The sequence below is a fragment of the Loxodonta africana genome, chromosome 18 (assembly GCF_030014295.1).
Source record: "Loxodonta africana isolate mLoxAfr1 chromosome 18, mLoxAfr1.hap2, whole genome shotgun sequence".
NCBI lineage: Eukaryota > Metazoa > Chordata > Mammalia > Proboscidea > Elephantidae > Loxodonta > Loxodonta africana.
The window spans coordinates 66,782,899-66,798,859 of NC_087359.1; the positions used below are offsets into that span (position 1 = coordinate 66,782,899).

Sequence of the window (15,961 nt, forward strand, 5' to 3'; positions counted from 1 at the left end):
GGCGGGGCCGGGGCCAGGGGCGGGGCCGTAGCCGGGCGGGGGGAGGCCCGACCCCCCTCCGCTCTCTCAGCACAGCAGTGAGTGCAGCTTCTCCCCAACCTCCCGGTCATACTCCCTCTCCCCGGGCAGCTGAGACATCTGTCCCCCTAGCGCCCCACCGGGCTCTTTTCTGAGGGCCCATCTCGGAAAAGCAATCCAAGCGAAGCAAATCGATCCACCTCGTCCCAGAGTGGCCCCTGCGCCCCGAACATAAATGCATTCACCATACAATCACTGAGCTCCCACTGCGTGCTGGGCGCAGTCCTAAACCGTGGGCACAAAGTCACTGCTCTCATCGACTTCCTTTCTAGTGGGAGGAGACAACTGACGAGCAAGTAACCAAAGACATTTAAAAGCATAATTATTATGAAGACAATGAGAGAGGTAAGAGGGAGACTTGAAATTATTTCCCCCAGTTTTTAATTAGACTTTATTTTTTTAGATCAGTGTTAGGTTTACAGAACAAGGACTTCGAACAGAAAATATAAAAACCAACCATTGCCGTCGAGTCGATTACGACTTATAGTGACCCTATAGGACAGAGTAGAACTGCCCCATAGAGTTTCCAAGGGTGCCGAACTTTTGGTTAGCAGCTGTAGTTCTTACCCATTACAGCACCAGGGTTACAGACTTCTTATGTTTCCTTTTCTTCCCTGAACATTGTTTCCCACACTATTAACAATTTTTCACTCCTGTGATACACTTGTTACAATTGGTAAACCAATACTGATACATTGTTACTAGCTAAAGTCTGTATTAGGGTTCACTCAGTATCGTACAGTCTGATGGGTTTTGACAAATACATAATGTTGCATGTGCACCGTTACAGTGTCATACAGAATAGTTTCACTGCATTAAAATTGGCGTGTTCTCCATCTATCCCTCCCCCCTCACTTCTCTCCCTTGCAACCACTGATCTTTTCACGGTGTCTGCAGTTTTGAGTTTTCCAGAAGGCCATACAGTTGGAGTCATACGGTATGTAGCTTTTTCAGACCAGCGTCTTTCACTTAGCCATATGCATCTAAGGTTCCCCCATGTCTTTTCATAGCCTGATAACTCATTTCTCTTTATTGCTGAATAATACATTCAAACGAAATTTGAAACAGAAATACGTCACCCATTGAAAACATTAAGTTAAAAATAGAACTCAATAGGTACCAAGATACTGATTGGAGAGGGTGGCCAGGGAGGCCTCCATGAAGAGATGGCACTTGGAGCCCCCAGTGGGAAGAGCTAGGAGGAAAAAGACCCTCGGGCAGAGGATACTACTGCTACGAAGACCCCAAGGCTAGATGGGGAGGTTGGCAAGATGGGTGGAAGAAGCAAGATCTGCCAGGACCTTAGGCAGGGATCACGAGTTTGGCTTTTATTCTGAGAGTGATGGGAAGTCATTGGAGGGTTTTATGGAGGGGGCAAGGCTTAATCAGATCCACGTTTTGAAAAGATTATCCTGGCTGCTGTACTGGGGATGGATTGTAGGAGGGCAAAGATAAAAGCAGGAAGACCAGTTAGAAATGATGGTAGATCGGGCCAGGGTGATATGAGAACAGGTCAGATCTGGGCTAATTGGGGGGCGGTAGGCACAGGTGAGAAGCCCTGGTGGTGCAGTGATTAAGTGCTCAGCTGCTAACCAGAAGGTGGCAGTTAGAACCCATCAGCCTTTACGTGGGAGAAAGACGTGGCAGTCTGCTTCTGTAAAGATTACAGCCTTGGAAACCCTATGGGGCAGTTTTACTCTGTCCTACAGCGTAGCTATGAGTCGGAATTGACCTGACAGCAATGGGTTTACTAATCAAAAAGTTGCTGGTTTGAGTCCACCCAGAGACGTCTCGGATGAAAGACCTTTTGATCTGTTTCTCAAAGATCAGCCATCGAAACCCTTATGGACTTTTAGAGACCATCTATAAGGGGTCAAACCGACAATGGCAGTGAGTTGATGTTAATAGTGGAGGAACAATCAGGAAAAGGAGGGTGAGAATGTCTGCACAACTTGAAGAACGTGACCAATGTCACTGAATTGTACATGTAGAAACTGTCGAATCGGTGTATGCTCTGCTGTGTATATTCTCAACAACAGCAACAAAGAAAATCGATTATTAGAACATGAAGGAAAAAAAACCCTAAGGAGCACTGTTCTACCCTGACACACTTGGGGGGTTGGTTTTTCTTCTTTTTAAGGGGTGGGTGATGAATTGGGCATGTGGGGAGAGGAATTGCAGACTTGGAGCCAAAATAACCAGGTAGATTGTGGTACAATTTGCTGAGCTGGGGGAGAATTTTTTGCAAGTGAGTGAGTGGGGGTGGGATAAAGAGTTCAGTTAAATCAGAACTGACTTTTATAAGTGCGGGGGGCGGGGGGAGTGTTCAACGGGCTACCCTGTTTCTTGGGGGAGAGGGCCCGAGAAGCTGGCTCCAGAGGGCTGTGGGCCGAAGAGACTCCAGCCCTCAGGGGGTAGGAGGATCAAGGCCAACTTCTGCAGTTAAGTGCATACACCCAGCTCCAGCCCCTTTTGTATCCAGGGCCCTGGGACATCCCCCCACTCATCCTCTCAACACCTTCCTTGCTCTGCTGCCTGTTTGTGAAAGTCAAATTAAGAGGTTTACCATGTACATGGGGTCCCTGGGTGGTACAAAGGCCTAATGCACTCAGCTGCTAACTGAAAGGTTGGTGTTTTGAGTACCCAGAGGTGCCTTGGAAGAAAGGCCTGGTGACCAATTTCTGCAAAATCAGCCATTGAAAACCCTATGGAGGCCAGTTCTATTCTGACACATGTGGGGTCACCGTGAGACAGAATCAGATGGCAATCTGTTTTCTATGCACATATGGCCTCAGGCTGAGCTGCTCTCTCCTTATTCACCTCAAGTTCCTTTGCTGAAAAAGAAGCCAGAAACTCCATCCAGCAGGGATGCTTTGAAGATCGACTGAGCTAGCCCTGGACACCCAGGACTCAAGTCCAGGTAACTAACCAGGTCAGAGGTTAGGGGCCAGAGCCAGCAGTGAGCATGTATTAGATGCGTGTTCCTTGTGTATTCCATTGCCCTGGGCCTGCCCGGCCCTGCCCCAGGCTCCAGACAGCCCCACCCCTGCCAGACCCTACCTGGTTAGAAGCCCTGGAAGGGGCAGCAGCCATGGGGGACACTGGAGACATGGGCATGCTCTGCGTGGGCTGTCACCTGGAGCAGGGTCCCCTGAACACAAGCGCTGGGGCTCTCTCTTGGTTCTTGCTGGTGCTGGTGCTGAGCCTGGGTCTGGGGCACTGCCAGGTGTCTGAGCAGGGCGCTAGTCATGGCTCTGGTCACTGAGGGGGCCCCTGAAGCCACCAGCCCCAACACATCAGCCTCCGTGTCATCTGGGCTGCCTAGGAAGATGAGGGGGCAAGCCCAGGCACTTGTTGCAGACCTGGTGACCAGATTGCTGAGTAGAACCCCCGTGCTGGGGGACAGGTATCCAGAGCCAAAGGAGCTGTTAAGTGAGGAGGTGAGAAGGAGCACAGAGCCACTGCTGTCGATGGTGGCCAGGATGCTGCTTACGGGGGTCTTGGCAGCTTGCAGGAGTGGTGGGCAGGGGTCAGTGCTGGGCGCCCTGGAGTGAAGAGCTGCCTCCAGCAGGGCCAGCAGTTCTGGGCCGGCTGATGGGCTGGGGGTAGTGAACAGGATGCCCTGGGGCACAGACAGCTGCAGGGCTGGCTCCAAGCTGGGCATGGGCTCAGCTGAGGGGGCCTCCAGCCCCAGGTCACTGGCCATCAGACTCAGGAGGGTGTCCCCGGTGAGGTCTGGGGTGGGGGCAAGTGCTGCCCTGTGTAGCACAGCTGCCAGCCTTGGGTTGGTGGCTCGGGACCCAGGACCCAGGGGGGTTCCATCAGCATGGCAAAGCAGTGGGCAGAGCCCCTTTGTGCCCTGGGCTGCCAGCGCCCTTGCCAGAGGTGGGTCCACCAGGAAGCCCTCCTGAGCCAGCAGGGTGGGGCCCCACAATAGGCGTGGCCAGGGCAGTCGGCCGAAGCGCGTGTGCAGCAAGCGCAGGGCAGGCAGAGTCGCAGGCAGCTCCAGCCCAGGGGCCAGCATCTGGGCTGGGCCCGAGGTCATGGCAGTTGAATTGCCTGAGGAGCTATTGTGGAAGAGACCCCAGAACACGGCACCTGAGGGGAGACAAAGGAGTCACACAGAGGTCAGGGGCACTGGCCAGGATGGGGTCAGAGTCACTGACTGGAGTCAGGGTCACCCAGGAACCCTAGGTGAAGCATCACTAACTTGTTTGAGGTTGAGTTTACTGACTGAGCCTGGGATCAGGAGCAGCTGATCAGTCCTGGAAACAGGGGTCAATGACCAGATTTGGGGTCAAAATCACTGCCTGAATCCTAGATCCTACTCACAAACCAGCCCGAGGTCAGGGCCACTGACTGTGCCTGCGTTCCAGGTCACTAACCAGGTCCGGGGTTGGGGTTGCTATCTGGGGTCGTGGGTCACTGACCTAGCCCTGTGGTATGAGGATGCACCACTGACAGGCACAAAGCTGCTCCAACTCCAGCATCCACGACATTGCCCCCGGCCACAAGCAGCTCTCTGCCCAGGTTGGAGCACGTGGCTGCAGCAAAGAAAGGACCATTATGGGTAGGGGCCTGAGGCCAGCGAACCCTGACCCCTCCCTGCTCCTGAGCCACCCCCAGCACTGACCAGCAGGGCTGATGATGGCGCCGTGGTGGTATACGCCTGGGAGATGGCAGTGCCCAGTGGGTGGAGGGGCCACAGAGCCAAAACTTCCTGTAGAGCTGCCGCTAGTCTGGAGTTGCCTCACAGCCAGGGAGATGCCAACGGCCAGCAGCAGCAGGGCTGTGAGTAGTCGAGCCCGGGCTCCTGGAAGGCCACCAGCCTGGTTCCTGCAGAGAGGGGTGTCCTGAGCTAGGGCTGGGGGGACACCTAAGAGTCCCAAGAGAAGTCAAGAAAGGTTTTCTAGTGGGGTTCAGTCTTGCAAGAGGAGAACATGCTTGCCAGGGAGAAAAGTGTTGCTAACCTGGACAAAGACATGGAGATAAGAAATAGCCCGGGGAAACTGAGCACAGCTAGGGAGTGAGGGAGCAACTAGAGAGGAGGTTGGAGAAGCAGGATGGAGCTGGCTGGGTAGAGGCCCCAGGGGGGCTTGGCAGGTAGGGATAAGAGCAAGCACACAGCAGAGCAGGGCGCAGCCAGGCTCCAACCTGTTTAGCTAGTGCCTCCTGCTCCAGGGGGTGGAGGCTGGGACCCTCTGACTGGGCAGCAGACGGGGCTGGCTTGGTACTAATGTCCCTTGATTCTCACACGCTTTGGTGAGTCTGTAGCCCAGGCTTCTCTCACTCAACCAGAAAGTTCCTGGAGCTGAGTTAAGCAGGGACTACCAACCTCCTTCCCCTCTTCTCCCACACCCAGGATCTCCAGAGAGAGGGACTTTCCAGCCTCAGATCTGAGAAGCAGGTGCCAGACCCCTCCTCAACTTACCTAGAGGAGTCCTGGAGCCTCCAGAGGTGGGGAACCAGCAGCTCTGAGGTCTCCCCCTCTTCCTCATCGGACTCCAAGCCCAGCTCCCAGAGCAGCAGCTTCTGGTAGTGCACAGGCCCTGCTGCGGAGTCCATGGCCCCCAGAGCCACCCCAGCTTCCTGCCTGCCACCCTTCCCAGCTGAGTCTCAGGAAGCCTTGCCCAAACAGGTGGGTGGGGAGTGGAGGCAGCCTTGGGGAAAGGTGGTGGCGAATCTAGAACTGGTCTGGGCAGGGCTCAGGGCCAGGGAGGCCACGCATGAGCCTGCCCCAATAGGGTGCGGGGCCCAAGGGGCTCTCGTGCAGGGCCATGACTTGGTGAGGTTGGCAGCACAGTCAGGAGGAGCCTAGCCCTACAGCCACCAGCCCTGAGAGCTAGGATGCCTGCTGGCTCCCTGCTAGAGATGCAGACCCTTGATGTCCCATGCCTTGCTCAGGACCCTGGTCTAGGGACAGTGGAGCTTGAGTTAGAGCTACAGTTACTTTGTGGTCTGGCTCAGGGCTCAGCACGTGACTAGCTTCCAATGTGGGGGTGTCTGGGCTTGGGATGTGGTGAAGACTCAGCCCAGAGCCACTCTAAGCTCTCTATCTGGGGAACAACTTCTTATGCTGAAGGTAACTCCCAGGGGAGCCTGGGTGGACCTAACATGTCATGTGGCTCTTGTCCAGCAGGTGGTGCTGCAGACCTCTGTGGGGAGTCCGCGGCCGGAAGCAACAAGACAGTTCCCAAGTTGCTTCAACCTGGGCTTCACATCAAGGATCTGTTGTGTGGTAAAATCAAACAACCCCAAAGAGTGCACCGGGACAAGTTGTGGACTCCAGTCTCATTTGTTCTCTAGTCATCTCTTTGCTGACCACGCACTGCTCTGACCATCTCAAACCTCCATCTCTCCTGCCTCCAACCCCGAGCCCTCCAACGTCACATAGACAAACCACAAGAAGCCCCTACAGCTTCCAGCCCCAACTACAAACCCATCTTCTTCCACACTGCTCTCTACCCCCACCTATTGCCATAAAACAGCCATTGCAAGAGGAGTACTTTAGGGGCTCCCTGGCAATCGCGTGCTTCTTCTTGTCCAGGGACCTCACTCTCTCCCCTTCTCCCCTGTGGCTTCAGTCTTCTATGCTGGTGACTTCTCCACAACATTTAAACATGGTCACATCCTGTGTTTAAATTCCTCTCCTAGGTATATACCCAACAGACATGCAGTAGAACGTTCTTAGCACTATTTGGAGCAGCCCCATGTTAGAAACCCCCATCCTCAGTAAGGACTCCCTGGGTAGTACAAACGGTTAACGCGATCAGCTGCTAACCAAGAAGCTGGAATTTCTAGCCTACTCAGAGGCACCTCAGGAGAAAGGCCTGGAGATTTACTTCCCCAAAAATCTGCCTTTGGAAACCCTGTGGAGCCGAGTTCGACTGTGACACACGTGGTTGTCATGAGTCAGAGTTGACTCCACAGCGGTGGGTTAGTTCATTAGTTCGCCCGCTTGTTAGGCTGACTTTGACTCCCCAACCACTGAAGTGGGGGAAGGAGAGGGGGGAAGGAATAGGAAAGGTCTCATTTTGACTAATACATCCCTGGGCTTAGTGTGTGTATAAAGTTGATTCTTCATCTAGTGGGCAAGTTGTTTCTCCAAGACCCCTAGTTCACACCGTTACTGGGGCCTCTGGCTTACAGTTCCCATGCTGTGGGGCGGTGGCTGATGTCTCCCGAGCCCCTGAGCACATCAGCCTCCACCTTTCAGCTTCTTGCTGAAGCCTTGTCATCTCTCCAGGTGGCGTTCTTGGGCAGGTTTTACAGACGGCCCTATGCTTACCCTTGCTCTCCCAAGGCCCACATCTGGTCCACCGGAAATACTCACACGCCCTTTTCCTCTGATAGATTCTAGTGGTATCTGTTTCCAATACAAAGTATTTTTCTCATTTTTTCTCTGCTCAGTCTGGCTCCATTTTATAGATCATGTCAAAGAATCAGCTTTTGGATTCATGTTTGGTATAATGGATTTTCCCTATTTTTCCATTTCCCACTTAATTAAATTCTACTCATATATTATTATTTTCTTCTGCTTATTTAGCACTCTCCCCCTTTCCCTTTCCACCCTGGGTTCTCTGTGTCCATTCATCCAGTTTTCTTGTCCCTTCCTGTCTTCTTGTCTTTGCTTTTGGTCAGATGTTGCCCATTTGGTCTCGCATACTTGATTGAATTAAGAAGCACTTTCCTAACGTGTGTTGTTTGTTTTACAGGCCTGTCTAATCTTTGGCTGAAAGGTGGATTTCGCGAGTGGCTTCAGTTTTGAGTTGGCAGGGTGTCTGGGGGCCATAGTCTCGGGGGTTCCTCCAGTCATGATCAGACTAGCAAGTCTGGTCTTCTTTTGTGAATTTGAATTTTGTTCTACATATTTCTCCCCCTCTGTCTAGGACTGTCTATTTTGATCCCTGTCAGAGCAGGTGCCATCTAGTTTTTCTGGGCTCAGGCTGGTAGAGGCTGTGGTTCATTTGTCCTTTGCACTAATATTTTCCTTGTGTCTTTGGTTTTCTTCTTTCTCCTTTGCTCTGACGTGATAGGACCAATAGACGTATCTTAGATGGCTGCTTGCAAGCTTTTAAGACCCCAGACACTACTTGCCAAAGTAGAATGTAGAACATTTTTGGGTGTGTGTGTGAAATGTTATGCTAATTGACCTAGATGCCTCCCGAGACCTTGGTCCCCAACGCTCAGCCTGCGTAACTCAGTCCTGCAAGGTGTTTGGATGTATCTAGGAAGCCTGTATGACTTTTCCTTGGTCAGGTTGTGCTGACTTCCCCTAGATTGTGTACTGTCTTTCCTTTCACCAAAGTTGACACTTGTCTGCTATCTAGTTAGTGATTTCCCCTGCCCACCCCTCCCCTCCCTTAACCATCAAAGATTGTTTTTTCTGTGTGTAAACCTTTTATGCGGTTTTTACAATAGTGGCCTCATACAATATTTGTCCTTTTGAGAGTGACTTATTTCACTCAACATAATGCCCTTCAGATTCATCTATGTTGTAAGAAGTTTCCCAAATTCATCATTGTTCTTATCATTGCATAGTATTCCATTGTGCGTATGCACCGCCATTTGTTTACCCGTTCATCTGTCGATGGGCACTTAGATTTTTTCTACCTTTCTGCTGTTGTGAAGAACACTGCAATGAATATGAGTCTGCATATGTCTATTCATGTGATGGCTTTAGTATATATTCCTGGGGTGGGATTGTTGGATCATATGGTATTTCTGTTTCTAGCTTTTTAAGGAGGCACCATATTGTTTTTCACAGTGGTTGTACCATTTTACATTCCCGCCAGCAATGCGTAAGGTTTCCAATATCCCCACAACCTCTCCAACATTTGTTATTTTCTGTTTTTTTTTTTTTTATTTGTGCCGATAATATCGGGGTGAGATGGTATCTCACTGTACTTTTGATGTACATTTCTCTAATGGCTAATGATTGAGAGCATTTCCTCACATTTCTGTTAGTCACCTGAATGCCTTCTTTGGTGAGATGTCTGTTCGTATCCTTTGCTCATTTTTTAATTGGGTCTTTTTGCTGTTGAGGTAAAGTAGTCTATAGATTTCAGAGATTATACTCTGGTCAGATATGTCATAGCCAAAATTTTTTCCCAGTCTGTAGGTTTTCTTTTTACTCTTTTGGTGAAGTCTTTTGATGAGTTCCTAGTTATCTAGTCTCTCTTCTGGTGTTTGTGCATTGTTAGTTATGGTTTGCATTCTGTTTATGCCATGTATTAGGGCCCCTAGCATTGTCCCTATTTTTTCTTCCATGGTCTTATTGTTTTAGGCTTTATATTTAGGTCTTCGATCCATTTTGAGTTAGTTTTTGTGTATGGTGTGAGGTATAGGTCCTGTTTCATTTTTTTACAGATAGACATCCAGTTTTGTAAGCACCATTTGTTAAAAAGACTTTTTCCGCATTTAATGGGCTGTAGTACTTTGTCAAAGATCAGGTGAACTTAGGTGGATGGATTGACATCTGGGTTCTCTAGAATGCATCTTTAGACATCACCTTCAAGTGACGTGATACGCTTTCAGGTATAGCAATGTAAGAACTTATGACAGTGTACTCAAAGCCATAAGCTGGGACAATTATGGGGCTGACCTTTGTTTCCCATCTCTTAGGGATTACTGTTCCTTGTTACTTGATGTCAAGTGTCTTAAAAACTGTTATTTCATATATTTTTGTCTCTTGTTAGGTTGTTTCATTGGGAGGGTACATCCAGTCCCTGTTATTCTATCCTGGCTGGAAGCAGAATCTCTCTGGCTGCTTTCAAGATTTTCTTTTTATCATTAGTTTTCAGCAATTTGATTTTGATGTGGCTTGGTATGATTTCCTTTACATTTCTTTGCTTGGATTTGTTGAGATTTTTGGATCAATGGGTTTATAGTTTTCATCTTATTTGGAAAACTTAAAGTCATGGTTTCTTCAAGTATTTTTTCTGCCCCCTCCCCCTACTTTCTCCTCTTCTTCTGGAATTCCAGCTACATATATGTTAGACTGTTTGATATTGTCCCACAGTCCACTATGTTCCTCTTCTTCCCTCCGTCCCATGTCTTTTCTTTCAGTGCTTTATTTTCGGTAGCTTATATTGCTATTTATTTAAGTTTATCGATCTTTTCTACTTTAGTATCTCATCTGCTCTTAATCCTATCCAGTGTATTTTTCATTGCTGTTATTATATATTTAATCTCTAGAAGTTTCATTTTTGTCTTTTTTATGTATCTTCCATTTTTTCCCTTATCATTTTTCTTGAGTGTATTTATAAGATTTTAAATACATGTTTTAAGTTCCTTATTTACTAATTCTATCATCCCTGCCATTTTTGGGTCTCTTTCTAGCAATTTGATTTTTCTTCTGGCTGTGGGTCAAATTTTTATATCTTTTTGCATATCTTAAATGGATATTGAACATTAAATATTTTATGTTGTTGAGTGCTGTTTTGTTATAGTCCTTTAAAGAGTGTTAGATTCTGTTCTGGCTTGCGTTAAGTAACTTGCGGATTTGTTTTGGTCCTATAAAGCTTCCTCTTAAGCTTTTTTTATGGCAATCCAGAGCAACCTTTATTCTGAGGCTAATTAACCCTGTTACTAATGAATGATCCTTCTGAGGACTGAGCTCAGTGCTTTGTGCATTACAAGGTCTCTCCATTTTGGTGGTGGGAACAGGAACTATTTCTAGCCCCATGTGAACTCAGGAATTGTTTGGCTTACTCCTTTCTGTTGGCTATTTCCATGACCTTGGGTAATTTCCTTTTACACATAAGCGTATCAGTTCTTAGCCGAAGCCTCCAGGGACCCCCTCTGTAGGCCAGGTTTTGAGACTCCTTCTTCTTCAGTACTTTGCCCTGCAAATTCTAATTGCCCTGGCCTCTGAACTCCCTTCTTCGCCTCCTCAACAGATTGTGGGGCTCTGTTCGAGATCCACCTTGCTGCACTATGGCCTAGAAACTGCCTGCAGTCTGTGAGCTGGGCCATTCACATTGTTTGTTTCTCTTCTCTTGGGGACCACAATCCTGTGCTACTTTTTGTCCAATCTCTAAAAATAGGTTTTATGTATTTTCACCAAGTTTCTAATTGTTTACGGTAAGAAGGGGCAATTCCTGAGGCAGCTAAGTCTTCATAGGCAGAAATGGAAGTCCTTTTTAAATTTTTGAGACATGAGTCAAAGACCAGTCTACTGTGTTCTCTAAGTTACTAAGAACCCCTATTTCATCCTCAGCTGTACCCTTAGTTCCTGGAATAGTGCCTGGCATATGGTAGGTGTTCAATATTTGTTGATTGACTGAATGATGCATTTGGAGCTTTTTGGGTTGTCCTATTGATGGCCATTTCCCTAGGCCTGAGGTGAGGGGAGAGCACCCTTACTCTCATTGTTGGGGGGCATTGGTGATGGGAATCACTGTGTAGGTCTCTCTAAGAAATCCTATCTCTAATTTTTTAAACCTCTGTTAGTCTCTTGAAGCTCTTTTGTGAACTGGGGGTGGGGTGGGGTGGTCAGTGAAGGATCACAAAACTGGCTCCCAACCACCTCCTTTGCAAGCCCTGCTTTGGTGGTCTTCCCTCACTCTGGAATGTGGTAGTCATTGGTATCTATAGTTTTGGGGTCTTGGCCAATACTGAGACAAGTCCCATTCTCGTGCCCTGTTAACACTTGTTTAAACCACTGCAGGCAGGTTTCTGCCACAATTCCTACCTAACTCATAGAAGCCCTTCTGGGACACATAGATAATTTTGACCGAATTAGGGAAATTGAGTGGGAGACTTGCTATGAGTTGGAATTGACTTGACGACAATGAGTTTGGTTTTGGGGGGATGGGGAGTTAGGGGGTTGAGTCGGGGGTGGATATAATGAAGACGGAGGGAAGGAGTGCACTGAGAGGTACACAGGCTGAGAGATCTAGGGACTGGGCATAGTGGGAGTGACCGGGGAGAGTAGGAGGGCTCAGATGGGCTGGGGCCATGGGAAGAACAGGGAAGGTAAGAGAGATAGGAGAACTAGGAGCTGGAAGGTCTGGGAGAGTGGAAGGGACTTAGATGGTTTGGGGTAGGGTGGATGTGAGAAGAGAGATGAAGCTAAATAACAGTTGAGGGGAACTGAGGAGGACTGGGAGGGGGTGGGAGTGACTAGTAGCTGTTTCTTGTATAGAGAATATTTTAAGCCACAATTTTCTCATCCCTAGCCTTGTCCTTAGAGGAGGTAGGAGGAGCAGGGAAGGAGGGCAGGGCTGGGATAAATGAGAGGGACTGGGGTGACCTAGGGGGTTGAGGAGAGACTGGAAGCTCTGTGGAGAACTATAGAGACCAGGAGGATGGGTGGCCAAAAAGGGCCTCGGGAGGGACTGGGAGGACCTGTCTAGAATGAGAGGAGTTTGGAGGAATTGGGTGATGATGGAATGGATGGGAGGAGGATGGCACAGGGCTGGCCATCTCAGTGAGACCTGGCTTCACTCAGTTAGCCCCTCTAGAGTCAGGGTCCTCTGCCCTTTCCATGACAACCTGCTGCAGCAGGCCCCATGCTCTGGTCTAGTCTGTGTGGGTTACAGCTGCAGAAGCCCTCCTCTGACTAGACCTAGTGCTCCCTGGGTTTTAGGGAGGGGCCTTAGGGACCCTGCCTTTCCTTCTCACTAGGTTCAGGGGTGGCCAGAGGCAACATTGAAATGTGTTTTTGTTTTACTAATACCTGGTAAATTGGGGGTCTCAGTGTAATGGCAATTGGGAAAATAATCTGCTCATGGTCCCAAGTTAAGAACTCGAAAATGAGCCTCTAACTCGAAAATGAGACTGGAAGAGAGGGAGCTCAATGGGGAGACCTGGAGGGATTGTGGGAAATGAGAGGAAGTGGATGGTATTGGAGGGGTTGGAGATGTAAGAGGACTGAGTGTCTAGGGCTAGGAAGGGAGCAGGTGGGGGGCTGGATGAAACAGAACTTGGAATCATTTTGAGATCTGAGTAGATAGAGAAGGGCTGGGAATGGGAGGACCTAGAGAGATCAGCAGGTCTGAGATTCCCAGTGGGGTGGAGTGAGAGAGAATGAAGGGGAATATGGAAGGGAAGAGTGAACCTGGAGAGGCCAGAGGAGACCAGGAAGGCTGGGGGGGGTGGTAACTGGAAGGACGTTAGGGCCTGGAGTAGGCCTGCAAGAACTGATGGCAATGCACAGTGGCTGTGAGGGACTAGAAGGCTCTGAAAAGAAAAGGGACGTAGTGGGAGGAAGTGGGGTAGGAGAGGGATTGGTGGCAAGGGCTTGGGAAAAAGTGGGAGCTATAGGGAATGCGACTCATAGCGACCCTATAGGACAGAGTAGAACTGTCCCACAGGGTTTCCAAGGAGTGGCTGATGACTTTGAACTGCCGACTTTCATGGTTAGCAGCCGAGTTGTTAACCACTGCACCACTAGGGCTCAATATAGGGTTGCTAGGAGTTGGAATTGACTAGATGGCAATGGGCTTTTTTTTTTTATTTAAATAAGGGAGTTCCCCAGGTGGTGCAAATGGTTAAAGTGCTCACCTGCTACCCAAAATATTGGGGATCTGAGTGCACCCACAGGGGACTTGGAAGAAGGGCCCAGCGACCTACTTCTGAAAAATCAGCCATTGAAAACTGCATGGAGAACGGTTCTACTTTGGCACATGTGGGGTTGCCACAAGTCAGAATCAACTCGAAGGCAGCTGTTTTTTTGTTTTGTTTTTGAATAAAGCAACATAGGAGGGGCTGAGAGAGAGGATCCTTCATCTAGAAGTTAAAATTCCCTACTATGATTAACAGATTTCTCGATTTCGTCTTGTAGTTCTTCTAGCTTTGGCATTACTCATTTCAGGGCTGAGTTGAGTGCACACCTAGCTGGAATCTCTGCCCACACTGTGGTCCCACTACATCCACCCTCCATACAGCAGTGAGCCAAAGCCTGCCCTCCCGTTGCTGGAACCTTCCAAAGGCTCCCACGTTCTCCACTGCTGCCCTCCAGGCCACCGTCTTCTAGGCCCTGCCTCCATCTCTGATCTCATGTCTCTGCCCACCTCTGTACTGCTATCCAGCCCCACCGTCCTTCTCTCTGCTCCTTAACACAGTAAACTAGATTCAACCCATTGCTGTCAACCCTATAGGACAGAGTAGGAGTGCCCCGTAGGGTTTCTAAGAAGTGGCTGGTGGATTCAAACTGCTGACCTTTTGGTTAGCAGCTAAGCTCTTAACCACTTTACCACCAGGGCTCCCAACTGGATCCAAAAAAACAAAAACCAGCTGCTGTCAAGTCGATTCTGACTCATGGTGGCTCCATGTGTGTCAGAGTAGAACCGTGTTTCATAGGATTTTCATGGCTGGGGCCTTTCAGAAGCAGATGGCCAGGCCTTTCTTCCAAGGTGCCTCTGGGTGGCTTGGAACTGCCAACCATTTAGTAGTAGAGCACTTAATCCTTTGCACCACGCAGGGATTCCTCAAACTGGATCCAGTCTCAGGCTTTTTCCCCACAGGTCATGCACAGTTATCTCCTTACCCTTCAGGTCTCAATCAAAATGTCACCTTTTTGGAAAAACCTTCTGGGACCACTCTGAATAAAGTGATCCCCTTCACCAGTTGCTCTGAACCACATGGCCTGAGCCCCTTTTCAGGTGCTTATTGGCCATTTATAGATCTTTGAGGAAATGTGTATTCAGATCCTTTGTCTACTTTTAATTGGGTTAGATAAATTCCATATCATTAAAATTAGAAACTTTTGTGCTTCAAAGGATGCTATAAAGAAAGTGAAAAGACAACCCACAGAATGGGAGGAAATATTTGCAAATTATGTATCTGATAGAAGACTTGTATCTAGAATGTATAAAGAGCTCTACCAACTCAGTAATAAAAAGACAATCCAGTTAAAGGAACTGAATAGGCGTTTCTCCAAAGAAGATCTACAAACGGCCAATAAGCTCTTGAAAACGCTCAACATCGCATTACACTCTTTTAAGAAGTATCTACATGGGATCAAAGCAACAACAGCAACTGGAAAGATTAAACAGGAACCTTGGGGGGCAGCGAGTTTATGTTAGTGGGGGAGGAACAACTCAGAAAAGGAGGGTGAGCATGGTTGCACAACTGAAAAAAATGTAAAGTCACTGAACTGTACATGTAGAAACGGTAGAATTGCTGTATGTTTTGCTGTGCATATTCTCAGCAACAACAAAAAGTAGATGCTCAATATCATTAGTCGTTAGGGAAATGCAAACACAAACCACAATGAGATACCACTTCGCACCCACTAAAACCAAAAGAACCAAACCGAGTGTTGATTCTAACTCATGGTGACCCCACATGCATAGAGTAGAGCTGCACTGTCTAGGATTTTCAAGGCTATGACTTTTTGGAAGCAGATCATCAGAAACCTCTGGGTGGGTTCCATTTGCTAACCTTTCGATGAGTAGTTAGGCACTTAACTGTTTTCGTCGTCAACCAGGGACTTCTCACATTTACTAGGATGGCTATAATAAAAAACAGATAATAACCAGTGTTGGCAAGGAGGTGGAGAAATTGGAACACTCATGCGTTGCCAGTGGGAATGTGAAATGGTAGAGTAGCTTCAGAAAACCGTCTGAAAGCTCCTCAAAAGTGTAAACATAGAGTTACCATATAACTCAGCAATTCCACTTCTAGGTAAATACCTAAGAGAACTGAAAATACACAAAAACTTGTATGTAAATGTTCACAGCAGTATTGTTCATACAGCCAAAGAGTAGAAACAACCCAAATATCCACCCACAGAGAAAGGATAAACAAAATGTGGAATATCCGTACAATATTATTAGGCATTAAAAAGGAATAAAGTACCAACACATGCTACAACATGGATGAACCTTACAAAACACGCTGAGTGAAAGAAGCCAAGCACAAAAGGCCATGCAGG

The 15,961-nt window shown here is 48.3% G+C and overlaps 1 protein-coding gene across 5 annotated transcripts; it reads right to left on the minus strand.

Moving 5' to 3' along the window:
• Nucleotides 1-3,142: 3,142 nt before the first annotated feature.
• On the minus strand, nucleotides 3,143-5,652 carry GGT6 (gamma-glutamyltransferase 6). Of its 5 annotated transcripts, none has more exons than XM_064271611.1 (4): nucleotides 5,510-5,652; nucleotides 4,712-4,914; nucleotides 4,509-4,622; nucleotides 3,143-4,176 (listed from the first exon to the last, which is right to left on the minus strand). In XM_064271611.1, the coding sequence occupies exons 1-4, from the start codon at nucleotides 5,641-5,643 to the stop codon at nucleotides 3,143-3,145; spliced, it is 1,485 nt and encodes a 494-aa protein (XP_064127681.1). In that variant the 5' UTR covers nucleotides 5,644-5,652. The 5 variants fall into 5 exon arrangements, with proteins under 5 accessions (XP_064127681.1, XP_064127682.1, XP_064127683.1 ...); XM_064271612.1 differs by having other exon boundaries at nucleotides 4,509-4,600; nucleotides 4,708-4,914; XM_064271614.1 differs by having other exon boundaries at nucleotides 3,507-3,585; nucleotides 4,505-4,600; nucleotides 4,708-4,914.
• Nucleotides 5,653-15,961: the final 10,309 nt, after the last annotated feature.